Here is a 17,081-nt window from a genome sequence, read left to right as displayed (position 1 = left end):
ACTCAGGCTGGACATGAACTTGGTCCTCAGCCCAGGCAGTCCTTGAACTCATGCCCTTTCCATCTCAGTGCATCTGTGTGCACCTGTACACTGCTTAGTGGTGAACCTGAAACAGGAAAGCAGAAGCTCTTGGCTCCTACGGATTCTCACAGACACGTAGTGCAAAGCTCCAGGCTCTTGTGCCTCTGTCCAGCATGCTTTCATCTTCCCAGGCTTGTGGGAATACCTGCCCGCCATCCCAACCTTGTGTGTAAATACACACAAGGTACAGATTGAAGGACGAAGTTCACATAGCTCCTGTTCTCATCACTCACTGTTTGCTTGAACTGGAGTCCAGATGATAAGACTGGAGTATAAAAAGGTCCTGGTGGGTCCCAGGGGAGACAGCTCCTCCTCCTCCGACCACTGCTCCTTCACCAGCTAAAAAGCAGAGGTAAGACAGACAGGCCTGAGTTCCCGGGAGACTTTGCTCGTGGATCCAGGCTGTGTATGTTTGATGTCCTTGACCTTGTTGTAGATGCTGGTGCTCTGGATAATCCCATTTTTCCTCCTGGGAGCAGCCCTAGGTAAGTGACCCCACAACCCTGTATAAAGTAATAAAGTTCCCACACTCTCAGCAGGGCCTGGAGAATCTTTATCCCAGACAGCTTGCAGAAGCCCATACTTTCCTAGGCTCCTGGGAAAAGTGGCGGAACTCACAGCCTGGGAGCATGAGCTGGGTAATTGAGGGGGGGAATAGCCCCCTATACCCGGAGTAGCTTATAGCCTGAATTTTTGAGGAACGATTCTAAAGCATCTAGAAGCGACAAGTGGACTTTCGGTTAGTTAATGTGGACTTCGCAGGGGGTGCTCTGCAAATATGTTAGAAGACTTTGAAAGGGGATTTTTGGATGTTTCAGTTTTTTCTTTTATTGAAAATAGATTTCTTTTTTTTTTTTGGTTTTTTTTTTTTTTTTTTTTTTTGGTTTTTTGAGACAGGGTTTCTCTGTGTAGCTTTGCGCCTTTCCTGGAGCTCACTTGGTAGCCCAGGCTGGCCTCGAACTCACAGAGATCCGCCTGGCTCTGCCTCCCGAGTGCTGGGATTAAAGGCGTGCGCCACCAACGCCCGGCCGAAAATAGATTTCTTTTTATACGATATATTCTGATTACCCTTTCCCCTCCCCCTATTCCTCCCAGTATACCCCCATCTCCCCTCCCATCTGGATCCACATCCTTTATGTCTCCTGTTAGAAAACAAACAGGCATTGTAAGGAATAACAGTGATAAAATAAATAAAAAACAAATAAGAATACAACAAATTTATCAAACAAGAAAGAGAGACAAATGAAAAGTACAAAACCTACACACAGGCGCGGAGACACACATGTTCACACAGGTAAGAACCCGTAAAAACCCCACTGGACGCCACAATCGATCTGCAAAACAAATTCATCATGAGACAAAGAGCCTCCAAAGATGCTGTTGAGTTCATTCTGTGTTGACATCTACTGCTGGGCACAGGGCCTGCCCTTAAGAGTGGTTTATTTCCCCGGTGAGACTCCTTTGGAGGAAACTAGATTTTCATTTGCAAGTGGCTATCAATTTGAAATAGCTTCTGGATTAGGGTGCCTTACACAACCATCCTCAGAGAAGCTTCCTCCTGCAGTAGCCGGGAACAAATACAGAGACTCACAGCCAGACAATCTGCAGAGTTAGAGACCTTGGAACACTCAGCCCTAAAAGGGATGTCTCCATCCACCCCTCGCCTCAGGGCTCAGCGAATTCTGCTGAAGATGAGGCAAGCACTTGGGAGCTCAGCCACAGCAACTTCTCCTTGAGCCTATCCGTTCTCTCTCCGCAGGAAAAGAGGTCTGCTATAATGACCTTGGATGCTTTTCTGACACTGAGCCCTGGGCAGGCACAGCCATCCGGCCCCTAAAACTTCTCCCTTGGAGCCCTGAGAAGATCAACACACGCTTCTTGCTCTTCACCAATGAGAACCCAGATGCTTTCCAGGTGAGACTTTTCATGAACTATGGTGTGTGTGGCGGGGGACATTTCCTTATCTTTGTACCTACTACCCATGCCCTGCCTCACCTTCTGGATGAGTGGATGGTTCACAGCTGCAGGATCCCCCTGCTGGCTCTGTGGCTCTGGTCTGGGCACAGGGCTTACTATGCAGCGAACCCATAGAAACGGTAACCCAGAGGTCAGGATGAGTGTCCTAAAGAGCCGACTTTTGTGCTCAGCCTGCAGAGGCCAATACACTGGCCGGCAAGGATGGAGAGGAGGAGAGCCAGGCTTGAGGGACAAGTTGGCAAAAAGCTGAAACCCTTTCTGTTTGTCATAGGTTCTCCAGCCCTCTGACCCATCAACCATTGAGGCCTCCAATTTTCAAGTGGCCAGGAAGACTCGGTTCATCATCCATGGCTTCATAGACAAAGGAGAAGAGAACTGGGTGGTAGACATGTGCAAGGTAGGGACCATCTCCTACCACGCAGCCATGACCACCGAGCTGTCTCCCTTTACACAGCCATAACACACACGCTTGACCGCAAGAAATCTTCCCAGTAGCTCAGACGCTTCTCTTTACAAAGCCCCAATTCCTCTCCCTGTTTCTAACCCACATCTGCAGCCAAAAGCAGGGATTTGTTACGGGAACTCACCTCTCCCTCACTGTCATGCTTCCTGTTCAGCCATGGTCCAGGAATGCCTGCTCTCGACTTTGGCAGCAGTATTTGTATTTCTGCAAATGAGGGATTGTGGAGTTTTGTTTGTCCAGATCTTCCCCACATTCCTAAGAGTCAGAGGCATGTGGCTGTGTCCATGTATTTAAGACACAAGGAACTAAGATCATCAGGATGACTTCTTTTTTTTTTCTTTTATTTATTTATTTTTAAAGTTTTGTTTTTCATTTTACAAACCAATCCCAGTTCTTCCTTCTTCCCCTACACCCACGCCCCCACCTCCCCCACCCCACCTCTATCCACTCCTCAGAGAGGGTAAGGTCTCCCTTGGGGAGTCAACAAAGTCTGGCACACTAAGTTGAGGCAGGACTAAGCCCCTCCCCATTGTGTCAGGCTGACAAGGTATCCCACCTTAGAGAATGGGTTCCAAAAAGCCATTTCATGCACCTGGGATAAGTCCTGGTCCCACGGCCAGGGACTCCCCAAACAGATCTAGCCACATAACTGTCACTCACGTTCAGAGGGCCTCGTTTGGTCCCATGCAGGCTCTCCAGCTGATAGGCAGAGTCCATGAGCTCCCCCAGCTCGGGTCAGCTGTCTCTGTGGTTTTCCCCATCATGACCTTGACCCCGCTTGCTCCTGTGATCCCTCCTCCCTCTCTTCCACTGAAGTCTAGGATTTCAGCAACAGGACGACTCCTTAGGAGGCCCCATAGAGAGTGGTGCAATAGAAGAGTGCATCTGGTGAGGACCACCACAGAAGGACACAGACCTACACACATGCACATGGGGTACAGTCACAGAGACACACAGACGAATTCATGGCTGTACATGCACAGGCACACATGTATACATGTATACACACATGTAAAAGATACCATACTCCTTTCTTATTATGTATACAGATTCCATCTATCTGTCTAAGAAATTATGCAACCCCCTGCCTTACACACACACACACACACACACACACACACACACACACACGTGCACACATGCACACATGCACACATTATATATAATATATTATATATATAATATATATATAGTAATACCAAGTAAAAATATTGTCAAGAAAAATCACAGTTTGTCACTCTGCACCTTCCTGTCCCTTCCTTAATAAGCACTTTTTTTTCTTTCAAGTCAGGGTTTCTCTGTGTAGCCCTGGCTGTCCTGGAATTAGCTCTGTAGACCAGGCTGTCCTCGAACTCACAGAGATCCACCTGCCTCTGCCTTTCGAGTCCTGGGATTAAAGGTGTGCACCACCACCACCCAGCCTTAATAAGCACCTTGTTAATTCAGTTTTTAGCACCAAAATTTCTAGGATCTGCAGGGATTTCTCAGGGTTGCTTTGACAATAAAAGTCCCAAGGAACACAACGGTCAGAAGCTGGAGCTGCCATGTGTGTTAGTTAGTGTTGTCACGAAAAGGTCAGAAGAAGACCTCAGCTGTGGGTGTCAGGCGACCCATGCACAGCCTGGCTGAGCACTGGGGACATTTCTCCTTCCTAACTCCTCGATCTCTCTCACATCAGTGCTCTTCTGTTTTTCATATACCTGCTGTGTGTGTGCCCTCCAGGAAATTCTGTGCCATCTTGACTGGAAAATGACACCCCTCTCCCTCTTTATAGCTCAAGAAATGCCCAGAAGTCTGGCATGTCACCTAAAGGACCTCTCACAAGCAGAACCAAAAGGTCACATAGACAGTAGTCACCAGACACTGTGCTGAGGTCTTTTCTTGTCAGACCGGATTCCTTTAAAGGTGTAACTGATCCACTTTGTCAGATGTGGTTGAAGAAATCAAAGGGACTGGCTTTTCCTTCATCTTTAGGATGAGGGTCTTCTCTGCCGCTAGTATTCACCCTATGGACTGCAGGATCCCCTGGACAGGATCCAGTCTGTCTCAGCACTCCAGCTAGACGAAGGGATGAGTAACTTCTGATCCCTGCCTAGATGGGTTTCCCCATGCCCTATGGCAACACTGTGTCTCCCCAACTCTAGAACATGTTCCAAGTGGAGAAGGTGAACTGCATCTGCGTGGACTGGAAGGGAGGCTCTCAGACCACCTACACGCAGGCTGCTAACAACGTGCGAGTAGTGGGTGCCCAGCTGGCTCACATGCTTGACGTCCTTGCGGTGAGTGGGCCAGAGGGAGGTGGGGTCCAAAGGTGAATTTAGGAGTTACAAAGAGGAGAAAAAGAATGAAGACCACCTTAGTAACACACGAGTAAAAGAGAAACTTACTGGCTAGCACCTAGTGATGGGATTTTATTATCCTCTGATTTACAATTGAGGAAACTGAGGCACAGGGAGGTTAACTAGCTTGTCAAAACAGAGCAGGTGAGTAGACGGGTTGTCTCTGGGGCTCAGGTCATCTGGCTCCAGGAGCTGCCCACTACACAAGTGGGGATTTGTGCAGAGTAAATCCTGGTATTGTCGAGGGAAGCCAGACAGAGCCAGGGGTAAGGACGTGCAATTGACAGCGGGTCCCGTTGGTGCTGGGAAATTTTCCCGCTGTAATCATTCCAGTTGTTTCTTCCTATCCTGGCCTTTGATCTTAGCAAATGCTTTAAGTCTCTCATTCTGTGTGTTAATTCAGGAATTCTTTATAGTTACTTTCTGTACCAGATCAAAGTCTCGCTATTTCATGTCCTATAGTTAATAGGTCTACAAAGAGCCAACTGCTTCTGCACCCCTACAGAAATCAGAGCCCATGGGGTTGCACAAAAATAGTGTAGACCCATTAATGATAGGCCTGTTGGGGGATATCACAAAACACTGCGTGTGAATGCATTAGTGATCTCATGTTTCTAGAGAAAATGGTCAATAGCGTGCAAAGAGACAAAGGCAATCAATGAAGCCCTAGGCCTTCCCTACATATAGGAAAGACTTGCAGTGACCACAGAGTGTGATCTGTTAGAGCAGTGGTTCTCCACCTGTGGGTCATGTCCCTTTTGGCAGACAAATGACCTTTTCACAGGGGTCACTTAAGACCATCAGAAAACACAGGTATTTTACATTATGATTCATAACAGTAACAAAATTATAGTTATGAAGCAGCAACAAAAACAATTTTATGGATGGGGTCACCACAGCATGAGAAACTGTATTAAAAGGTCACTACATTAGGAAATTTGAGAACCACTGTGTTGGAGGGTTCTGGAGATGAGGGAGTGGGTACGCAGGGTTATGAAGGCACATGGGGATAGTTAATCCATCTTGTATGTGGGGGTGGGGTGGCATTTGGGAAGTCTCCCCTGGAAGAGGCATCTGGATTGCTGAAGACAGGATCTTTAGATGGTAGCTGAGCAAGAAGATAGGAAGATGGGACGATGGGCTACAGTGTGGTGTAAAACAGGCCCAGGGGTGAAGGAGGAGGACACTATTTGAGGTCACAGTGAGTTTTAGCTAGAGAAGAGTCTAGAAAGGGCCACCATGAGTTAGGAAAGTCCTGAGGTCCTGTCAGGAACTAGGGCTCAACCCTGAGGCCCCAGAAAGCAGGGAAAGTTCCCAACAGGGGAGTCACACTAACCAGAGCACAAGCATGTCCCGCAAATGTGATCTTTCCTCTCTAGACAAACTACAGCTACTCGCCTTCCAAAGTCCACCTCATTGGCCACAGCCTAGGAGCTCATGTGGCAGGAGAAGCAGGAAGTCGGACTCCAGGCCTAGGCAGGATTACTGGTAAGGCCCCAGGTCATATTCTCACAACCCCAGAAAGGTCATAAGCCTGTAGCCCAGCTTAGAGCAGTCTGAATCCCTCGGCTGTGGCAGGGCTGGGTACAGCCCATACAGGAGATTTCAGGACACTTCTAAGCAACACGTGGGCCATCGCTGTTGGCAAGGAAGATGTCGCTGTGTGTCTCTGTGATGCTTCTGCTATGGCCCTAGTTGCTCCTCTCTGGGTGCAATTTTTCCTTGATGTGTGTCATGCAGCAACTTTGAACACCAGGAAAATGCAGAGTCTAGCTAGTCTGGACAGAAGCAAGTATGCTTGAACAGGGACTGCGCTACCCATTACTTCCTTCTCTTTGAAGCAGGGTGGAGTGGAACCTGGAAATTGCTTCCCACTCTTTCTGCTGGTGAAAGGATCCCAGCTACTGTAACTAACAAAAACACCCTTTAACTGGCACCATCAAAACAGCCATCAAACACAGCAAAGTCTTTCCATTATAACAAGGGCAATAGAATATATCTACACAAGGATATTAATGCCATTATTAAAGGACGCATCAGCTAAGTGCCTGATTACCCTAAGTTCTGCAAAAATTACTTTGTGTTCCTCATCTAATCCTCAGAACTGAAGAAGCTTCTTCAGGGAAGCAAATAGGTTGCCCGAGAATGCACAGGTTATATGATTTCATGTCAGCCCCTGTGCCTCACATTGAAGATTAAATTACTTAATCAACAGCTATATAAATTGATGAAGTTATTACCTTCAATTTATACAATAGGGAAACTGAGATACAAAAATCTTGAATGACTTTCTCAAAGTCAGACACAACTTGCCCCAAAAGTAGCTTAGTAGAACCAGCAACACTTATAGGCCCAGGACTCTGTTTCCTTCACTAAGATAAAAGGAAAGAAAATGAGAATATGAAATACGAAAGATACATGGAAGAATCTGATGTAGGAAGAAATCCGTGCTCAAACAAAGTCTGAGTTCTTTCCTCATGTGCCCCCCTCTCCTGCCGCCAAGCCCCCTTTAAAGAGTAGCACTGGGACTCCACGCCCTACTACAAGTGTGGTACCTGTTCAGTTGCATGTTGCCCAGCCTGTACAAGCACACATTTTGGTCCTTACATTGTTGGCCATCTCTTTTAGGACTGGATCCCGTAGAAGCAAGTTTTGAAGGCACTCCTGCAGAGGTCCGGCTTGACCCCTCGGATGCCAACTTTGTGGACGTGATTCACACAGACGCAGCTCCCTTGATCCCATTCTTGGGTGAGCCCCATGGTGCTCCAGTCTCTAGCTGTGGACAGGAGTGACAGTATTTTAACCCTGAGAGTGCTATGCAGCCCAAACCCTGTCTCATTGTTGTTACAAATATTTTAGGTTTTGGAACAAATCAAATGATGGGTCATTTTGACTTCTTCCCCAACGGAGGACAGAACATGCCCGGGTGCAAGAAGAATGCCCTGTCACAGATTGTGGACCTAGATGGCATCTGGTCAGGTAAGGCCATGAGGGCCAGTTGAGGAGGACGGTGCTTCTTTGGGGTACTCAGCACTTGCCATGACAGCTCTCCCCCCCCCAACTACCGTGTGTGTGTGTGTGTGTGTGTGTGTGTGTGTGTGTGTGTGTGTGTGTAGGGATTGTATGTGTGTGCAGAGACTAGTGGAAAACTTTGTGTGTCATTCCTTAGATATTGTGCATGTTTTTAAATGTTATAAGGCCCCCCATTGGCCTAGAGAAGCATTTCCACCATGCCCAGCACTATGAAAAGCATGCACTGCCACATTAAGCTTTTTTTCACTTGGGTTCTTGGCGTCAAACTCAAGTCCTCCTCCTTTCAAGGCAAGCATTTCACTGACTGAGCCATTTCCCCAGCCCCATAACAAATCTTAGTAATAGAAATGTATTTCCTTTTAAAAATACATGATTTTCTTTTCTGCATATTATTTCTGAAAAAAATAACTGCAAAGCTCACAGATCTCAGATCTCCTGATTCTGTATTTCCTTAAAACATTGTCATGGATGTACTGCACTGCGTAAGCAGCAAGGAACCACAGTGCTTTGGCTTAACACTCTAATCCCAACTGTCACCGCATAGAGAGGGGAAGTGACAAGAGTGACATCACGAATGTCCCAAGAGAACTTCCCTGCAGACGTTCCCTGTGAATCGATTCAGTCCTAGGCAGCTTCAGTGCAGTAACTGAGTAAGGTACCCCATGGGCATGCATGGAAGAGCTGTCTTCACAATGCAAGTCACTGCTCACTCATACTGAGCAGGAATGAGGAGCAATCACACGAGGAAGGCTAGAATGGGGACTGTCCACTTGTCACTGGTGAGCATACCTGGGAATAAAGGGCATCCTTCAGTTAACAGCTCCAATACTGCCTAATGAGATCAAGAATTCAGCAGCCACACTAGTCAACTGGCAGCATTGGAGTTAAAAACCCTTAGTGGTATGAAGGAATCTTATGAGTGTCATTTTTACTCAATTCAGTCAGAATGTCTTAGATGTTCTTGATGCAAACATTAAGGATACTTGTTTGGACTTTGACAGCTCCGTCAGCAATGGACAAGAAAGTTCAGGCCAGGTCTAGATGGTATGCTGGGATACTTGTCTCGAGTGGTTTGAGTAAGGACGTGAAAGAACACTGTGGGAGTGAGAGGGGTAAGGAGGACACTCAGCTGGAGCCACTGAAATCTACTTTTACCTTCATTTGCACAAGAGCATTGTGACAATGACCTTGTGCTTATGGTGCCACGTGTGGAAGATTATGGCACATCTAGCTGTGTCTTTGAGGATTTCCAGCCTTATTCCTGGACACAGAGACTAGAGGGACAGTGTTGAGCACCAGATGAACTGTTTCATTACAACTCTCCCCCTTGATAGCTGTAATCTTGTGAATCCATCTGTGGATACTCTTACCAAAGGGATACTATGACACCTGCCTCCTAGGAAAGGGGAGGGTTTAGTGGACAACACCAGTGAAGTAACCGGAACATTATTCCCAACACCCGAAGCCTGTTTGTTTATTGTCATTGTTGTGAATGAATGAGGAACTTAAGTTCTGTGATACAGTCCCACCCTGGACCTATTGCACTGGAGAAAGAGAGGAATAGATGTGGTCACAGCTTGCCTCCAGTTGCCTGAACTGACCTCCTGCCTGTTTCCTCAGGAACCCGGGACTTTGTGGCTTGTAACCACCTGAGAAGCTACAAGTACTACTCGGAGAGCATTCTCAACCCCGATGGGTTTGCTGCATACCCTTGCACTTCCTACAAAGATTTTGAGTCTGTAAGCTATTAATCTGCCATGAGTGATGGGCACCACACACTGAGGACCTGTTATATGGGGAATCTGCCATTCCTTCTCGATGCATGCTCTACCTTGTCCCTTAGAATGCATACTCCTGTGGAGGCAGGGAAAAGCCCCAACAACTCTTAACAGGAAGTAGAAAACACACACACACACACACACACACACACACATACATACATATATACAAAGAGAGAGAGAGCACAAACGAGCAATGTAGGAGAGGAAAATTCTAGAAGATCAGAGAATAGATCCACATTGACATGAGCTTGAGAGATAACTATTGGTAAGCTCTACAATCAATAAGGAGAGTTGACACCACTAGAAGCCTGGGAAATACAACTGATGGAAGCTGGGCCCAAGACGGCAGTTCTGTTTAAAGGTCCCTGGTCACTCTAACACACTGTACATCATGGGTAGAAGTTCTGCTGAAATGAAGGGAACTTGGAGCCGATGGGCTCCATCTCTCTTCCCTTTGCAAATGAAGGAGCTGGGCTGCAGGGACATGGAGCATCAGCTTTCTCCAGCTCTCTGCTCCATGGCCCCTGCTCTTTTCACTAGGACAAGTGCTTCCCCTGCCCAGATCAAGGCTGCCCACAGATGGGTCACTATGCTGATAAGTTTGCTGGCAAGACAAGTGAGGAGCCACAGAAGTTCTTCTTGAACACAGGAGATGCCAAGAACTTTGCACGTAAGTTGACTACTTACCCAAAAAGTGTCATGCCTGTCAGGAGGGAAAGCTTGCCTCTAACCTGAAAGAACTCTGAACACATTTGATTACCTTGGAGAAAGACGTATTTGCCCTGGGCAACCCATGCAAGATTCCACTGAGGCAAAGAGAGCATCTGAATTGCTTCCATTTTATTTCCATTCTGTGGAATGACTGGAAGAGAAAGGGTGACTTGTGGGGTTGAGGCAATTTGCATAGCTTTGGAGACAACTGTCTAGAATTTTTACCCCTCTCCAGTTCATTATACCCTTCCTTTAGGACTGTGTGTGTGTGTGTGTGTGTGTGTGTGTGTGTGTGTGTGCCTGTCTGTCTGTCTGTCTATCTGTCCCTGCCGCCCTCTCTCTCTGCCTCCTTCTCTCTATGACTTTCTCCATCTCTCCCCATCTGTCTCTATCATCCCTGTCTCTCTGTCTCTCTGTCTCTGTCTGTCTGTCTGTCTCTCTCTCACACACACACACACACACACACACACACACACACACACCCCTCTGTATTCATTCATTCATCAGACATACTTGGTAATGGCTCTTTGCCAGGTGGGTCTCCACAAGGGGCCCAGTTCCTGTCTTGTCCTTCTTTATCCATGTGCCCCTGGTGCCTCTCTGATACAGAGTGGCCAGTACAGAGAGGGATGATTTCTTTCATAATCCCACTGAATGCACTCAAATGCCAGGTCCAGATTAGGCATGTTTGGACCATTTGTGACAATTTACTTAGTGAGTTCCATGAGATGGAAAACAGAAACTACGCAATTATGAGACTACATAAAAACAATATGTCATGTATAGTTTCCGAAAGTCAGGTGTATTGAGGTACAATATGTCATGTATAGTTTCTGAAAGTCAGGTGTATTGAGGTATAATTTACATACAGCAAGACTCATCATTTTTAATACATACTTCTGGTTTGACAAACCAGTAGATGGGTAGCCAGCTTTCATGGAGATTCAGGGCCTTCCTATCACTGTAAATACACTTACCTATCATTTTTTGCCAGAAGGCTGATTAATCAACCCCTACTAATGCAGCAATACTTGGAAGACTTGCCTATATTTTAACTATAACAAAGGAATCATTTATTCCCCCATCAACACTTATTTATGGATCACAGATATGGGTTGCTAGATACAGGGCTGAAAGGATGATCTAGACAATGCTTTGAAATGTACAAGTCCTTGTCAGCTTTGGGTCTGGTGGGCTGCTGCTGGGATTAAAGGATGGGGAGCTTGACCCTGAGAAGAGAACGGGAAGGGGCAACGTCCCTGGGAGTGTGAGAGGTGAGTGGGAACTTAGACAGGGCTATGCATGTGCCTGTGTACATAAGTATAGATGACTGGGTAAATTTGTGTGTTTATATGTGTGTGTGCATTGGATGCACATATGTGTATATATGGATGTACTGTGTATATATATTTATGTGTTTGCATGCACTATGACTCTGTGTGTGTGTATGTGTATTTATACATGCACACAGGCCCTGGGACAGCACCCTAGGTATATGTTTATATGACAACTACCTGAGCACCAGGGGTCCCAGGGATGCAGAGATGGGACAGACCCAGGCTGGAGGTGCTCCGCACTGCCAAGTTGTCCTCCCATGGGTGGCCTGGAGCCCTGGCTCTCTTCTTGCCATAGCACACAGCACCAGCACTCTGGAGCAGAGGGCTCACTCAGCCCTGTTGGATTCAGAAGCCATTGATTTCACGTGGCAATTTAAAACCCACAACAAGGCTAGTGAACTTGAGGGAGTAAACATTTAATTTTATTTATCATGAATTTAACTATAAGCAGGTCCAGAGGGGCCACCACTGGGTGCTCATTTAAGGTGTGGGTTAGCAAGTATGATTTCTCATACTCTATGCTCCCATGCAAGGGTGAGGGTGGTAATCTGGGCTAAACTATTTTCTGTGTCAATGAGGTGACCTCACCCTTGCTTTTCCTAGGTTGGAGATACCGGGTTTCCCTGACACTGTCTGGAAGAACAGTCACTGGGCAGGTCAGAGTGGCTCTGTTTGGAAGCGAGGGCAATACCCAACAGTACGATATCTTCAGGTAATCTCTGTGGTGTGCACAGCACTAAACGTTTATGTCTTTAGACATCCATGGGTTCGAAGCTACTTTATGTACAGAAAATAATTTTATATTTCCAATAATTTTTAATTTAAACCTAATCATTTCTTTCTCTCTTGATATATTATACTTTAAAAATCTATTATTGTTCTAGATAATACATGTTAAGCTAAGATGACAACTTGCAATATAGCTGATTCTTCTAGAAAAAAAAAAAACTAAAATAATTTGAGAGAGTTTTATCATTTTCTACAAAAAAAAAAGAAAAGAAAAGCAATCCAAAATAGTAGATTGAGGTTGCCAGCTTATTGCCAATATTCCTTTCCTCCATCTTTGATTTGAGGATGCATTTGGAAGAAGACTCATTATTATAAGTTAGCTAAGAGTGGAGGGTCGCGGTCTTCTGTGGTCATCACAATGTGCTTCCATAAACTGGAACATTTCTCCTTCTTTATTTCAAGGGGCATTTTGATGCCAGGTGCTACGCATTCCAGTGAGTTTGATGCCAAGCTTGATGTGGGAACAATTGAAAAAGTCAAGTTTCTTTGGAATAATCACGTAGTAAACCCAAGCTTCCCCAAAGTGGGTGCGGCCAAGATCACTGTGCAAAAGGGAGAGGAGCGGACGACGTAAGTATCTTCCTTTGCTGAGTTGTCTCAGGGTGTTTGCGGAGAACGTCTGTAGGGGAACCCCTCCCCTGGGACAGATAAGAAAAGAGGAATCATTTGACAAAGGACAGAGAACGCACAGAAGGGACAGGACTTGCAGATTCCCATCCCACCCATAGCTTCCTCTTTCCCTGCCTGAGTAGGCACAGGACCTTCAGTAGAAAGAGGGCAGCTGGAATGGAGACGAGATGATAACCCGGGGAGGCAGAATAGAGCTCCACCCCAAGTCAGCCTGCAGAACTTTGGAGGCTTTGTGGGAAGTGTTGGCTGCTGGTGTTTTGGGGATTAAAGGGGGCCAGCAAACTCAAGACCCTTGGAAATATCACTTCCTCAGGTGGGGAAGAAAGGTTGTCAGAGTGGCCTGTGGCTGATCCATGGGTCACCAACTCGGGTGGACTTCTGAAGTCTCCCCTATTCCCATAAGGTGGGAAAGCAAGGCCATCAGACTGGTCAGGTGACCAGCAGCAGACTGGTCAGGTGACCAGCAGGACTGGGCATGCTCTCAGAGGGACTACAGCACAGAGGAGGCCCAGGCTGACCAGTGGAGGCTGGAGGGAAGGCTGTCTCTAGAGTCAGATCCTAAGGTCTGTTAATTATACGAGGCCTGGATCCTGCAACTGTGTGGCTAACGGCACATTAGAATGTCACTGAAATGCCGGAGGTTTCTGAAGAAAGATGTACACTTTCTGGAAATCAAACAGATCTAGTTGAAGCAAACTCCTGAGGCCCTAAGGCCTGAGCCCATCTATGTCGATAAGCCCTCCAGTGGTTGAGCACAGCAGCTTTGCCTACTCATTCTCTGTGCGGAAAAATCTCTCTTAAAGTTTTTATACATTTATTTATTGGGGTATGTGTGGATATACCATGGTGCACACAAACTCAGAGGCCAGCTTGCTGGAGCCGTGTGAATTCTGGGGAATAAACTCAGGCCAGCAGGTGGGCTGTACCTGCTGAGCCATCCTACTGACCTAAGAATCTCTCAAACAATCTGACACCAAGGGGTTAAATATAAGAAAGTCAAAACCCACTCCAAATGCCACAAACTAGCTTGGGGAATAAAAAATTCAACTAGTAAATTACTCAGTCATTCTACTGTTAGGAGAATTGCCAGGAACACTTGTGACTAAATAACACCAATAATAATTATGAAGTTAGAGAGCAATCAATATTGTGACTCAACCTCTTCCGGTTTCCTTTCCCATGAAATCTGATGTAGTCATCTCAGTGGGATTCCAAGTGCTACCTAGGACCTGCTGACTGGACTTTCTTCCAGTGACATGAGACCAAAAGAAAAATAGAGCCCTTCCTGCCTTTCCTACCCCATTCCACTCAGTACCCACTGTAAATGTGACTGTGACAAAGAGTCCATGGGGACCTATTCTGGAAAACAGCCGGGAAAGCAAAGGCAGAGCCTGCATCAAGCAAAACAAGACCTTGGGTGCACATGCCGATCACATGACCCAGGAGGCGCAGAGTGCTGGGAAGACTGGGGGTGGGGGGGAGGCAGGGGTGGCATGAACTGCTGAGGGGCCAGCAAAAGGAAGCCAGGCTGCGGAGACTTGAATGCTGGGACTCCAGGTTAAAACTTCCAGGAAAGACACACTCAGGAGAGGAAGTTGGGGGAGGCCAACAAGACAAGTAGTTGTGTTAGGGTTGCTTACAGGAGCATGGAGAAAGAGTGATTCAGAGATGCATGGACACCTGGCCGGTGGCTACACGGGTCAAAACAAAACAAACCAAAACAGCTGGGACGTGATGTTAGCGCCCACTCAGTGTCAGGTGGAAGGCCTCAGAGAAATCCCTGGTTCTCCCATAGCCACAGAGACGGTCACTTGTGTCTGCATTAGCTTCATATTGGAGACCTTTTCCCACTTATTATCATAAGCTGTCAAATAACTGTCATGAGAGTCTCAATAACATGAGAGGGAACGCTCCTCTTCAAATGAAGATACCACCGAGCAACAGGTAGTGTCACAGCTGGAAGGTGGGAGAGACATGGGGGACCCGAGGAGAAAGCCAGACTGGGTGATACTACAACAGAAAATATGGACTACGGCGTAAGGCGGACTTGTACTTGCATCTCGAACCTTTACCTTACACAGAGCCCCCTGTGAGGCAGGGCTGATCATAGGACCTCCTCACCCATGGGTAGTGTAGTTTACATACGTGAACCCTTTGGTGTATTTGCCTCCAACTGAGAATTCAGTCTGTCGTAGATACCATGGCATTCGGCTGAGTACTGAGAACAGCATTAGTGACTGTCTCTACATCAGTCTACTGTGGCCACCAGTATCTGTTAAAATGAGGAAAGGGATGGTGCTGCCTTAGGAGGCCGTCGTCTATGTATGACAGGACCAGTGACAGTGTCACCTCAGAGCAACAGCAGGCCCTGCCCTGGGCTGGGTGGGCTTCTCACTGGAGACTCAGAGGGTGGCGGCCCTGCCATGCCTCTCCCAGGTTCTGCACTGCCTCACGTAAACTCTGCCTAACACTCAGGTAGCAGTGGCTTTCCTACGGGTGACAGAGCATGCCAGTGCCAAACACTGTGTCTCCTTACAGGTACAACTTCTGTAGTAAAGACACGGTGAGAGAAGACATTCTGCTCACTCTCTTGCCTTGTGACACCCCAGACGCCATGTGACCTCATCAGTACCAATAAAATCCTCTGCTGCACATAACCACACAGCGTCTGTCTCGGATGTCAGCTGCCACCCATGGGGACATTCAGCAACTGAATATTAAAAATGCTGATGAGCATTTCTCTGTATGTGGGTCTCTCACCTTGGCATCCAACAAAGCACCACCTCACCCCACTTCCTTGGTCTCCTCCACACTCGCTGTTTTCTCTCCCTCAGAGAAGGTGTAGATTTACAGCATGAGTAAAGGGTGAGCAGTCAGGAATCTTCAGAATCTTTGTCCTCACTGTGCTATCTTAGCGAGAAACTGAGGCAGAAAGCAGGGAGGTTGTACACTCACACGTGCACTAAGGCCCCCACCAGGAGTGAGGGCCAAGCTCAATGTCAGTGTCCTTCCCCACCCAGATGCTGACTGTGGAGTCATGGAAATACTTTGTGATGTCCATTTCCTGGCATTTTAGAGGTGATTAAGGGGTTTTGGTTGAGGGGAACCCCATGGTGGCTCTTGTTGAGAAACCCAGAAACTCATGGAGCTCATGTGCACAGCCAGCCCCTCTAGACTACAAGTCAGGCTGCCTCGGGGCCCTCCCTGCCTGCCTGCTTGCAAATACTGAAGGATCTAGGATGGATTCTAGGAGATGCACAATGCAGACTTCCTGCTAGAATTATGATGCAGTCTTACTTCCTTCTAGAATTACTGGGGAGCTCTCAGTTGGGTATTCCTGACATAGTTGCACTCACACAGACTCAGGTACATGTGGGCACTTCCAAGGTGACCCAGTGTCATGAGGATGCTCTATCTGAAACAGCCAGATGTACCTGTGACTTTCCACAAAGCCAGAATTTGTTGACTAACAATAAATGAACAAGTCATGTCAGCTTTCTTGGGTGAAGTTCACCGAGTGCCCCTGGCTTTGCTTGACCGTCACAGCCCTGGCCACGGACTATCACAAGTCTTTTCACTCTGGTCTTAATTGCTAGTATTAGTTATCAGATCTTACTTTACAGTTTACACCCGATAATTGGGCCAGGTCAGAAGTTGTATGAACCATAGCACAGAGCTGCTCAAAATGCAGACTTGTCAAATGCAGGTGCTGGTGTCAGGCTGTTCCAAATATCACTGTAAAGTGGACTGGGTGTCATGGGCAGGAGAAGCCTATACTAGAGCTCGAGCTGGGGAGACAAGGAGCAGTGGTGGTCATTTTCCCTGATGGAGGCTTGTGCCAAAGAACTAGATGATGAGCCAGCCTACCTGCCACATCTCAGTCTTGGAGTGCCCCTTGCATAGTCCTGGGTCCAGAGTGACTCATAAACTCATACGTCTA

General features: G+C 47.0%; 1 protein-coding gene across 1 annotated transcript; it reads left to right on the top strand.

Moving 5' to 3' along the window:
• Positions 1–369: 369 nt before the first annotated feature.
• Positions 370–15,877, top strand: Pnliprp1 (pancreatic lipase related protein 1). Its single transcript, XM_028880984.2, has 13 exons — positions 370–433; positions 518–566; positions 1,841–1,995; positions 2,330–2,455; positions 4,666–4,800; positions 6,240–6,348; positions 7,489–7,608; positions 7,720–7,839; positions 9,514–9,632; positions 10,215–10,344; positions 12,326–12,434; positions 12,914–13,081; positions 15,680–15,877. The coding sequence occupies exons 2-13, from the start codon at positions 518–520 to the stop codon at positions 15,759–15,761; spliced, it is 1,422 nt and encodes a 473-aa protein (XP_028736817.1). The 5' UTR covers positions 370–433; the 3' UTR covers positions 15,762–15,877.
• The last annotated feature ends 1,204 nt before the right edge of the window (positions 15,878–17,081 follow it).

Source organism: Peromyscus leucopus, chromosome 1, assembly GCF_004664715.2.
Source record: "Peromyscus leucopus breed LL Stock chromosome 1, UCI_PerLeu_2.1, whole genome shotgun sequence".
Lineage (NCBI taxonomy): Eukaryota > Metazoa > Chordata > Mammalia > Rodentia > Cricetidae > Peromyscus > Peromyscus leucopus.
The sequence above is the reverse complement of the archived record's forward strand: the minus strand, read 5'-3'. Positions and strand labels throughout refer to the sequence as shown.

Bases quoted from the DNA above. Each gene is read 5' to 3' on its own strand.
- Pnliprp1 (XM_028880984.2), top strand. From the start codon at position 518: ATGCTGGTGCTCTGGATAATCCCATTTTTCCTCCTGGGAGCAGCCCTA. The intron at 6,349-7,488 runs GTAAGGCCCCAG...CATCTCTTTTAG, and splicing joins AGGCCTAGGCAGGATTACTG to GACTGGATCCCGTAGAAGCA. The intron at 7,609-7,719 runs GTGAGCCCCATG...CAAATATTTTAG, and splicing joins TCCCTTGATCCCATTCTTGG to GTTTTGGAACAAATCAAATG.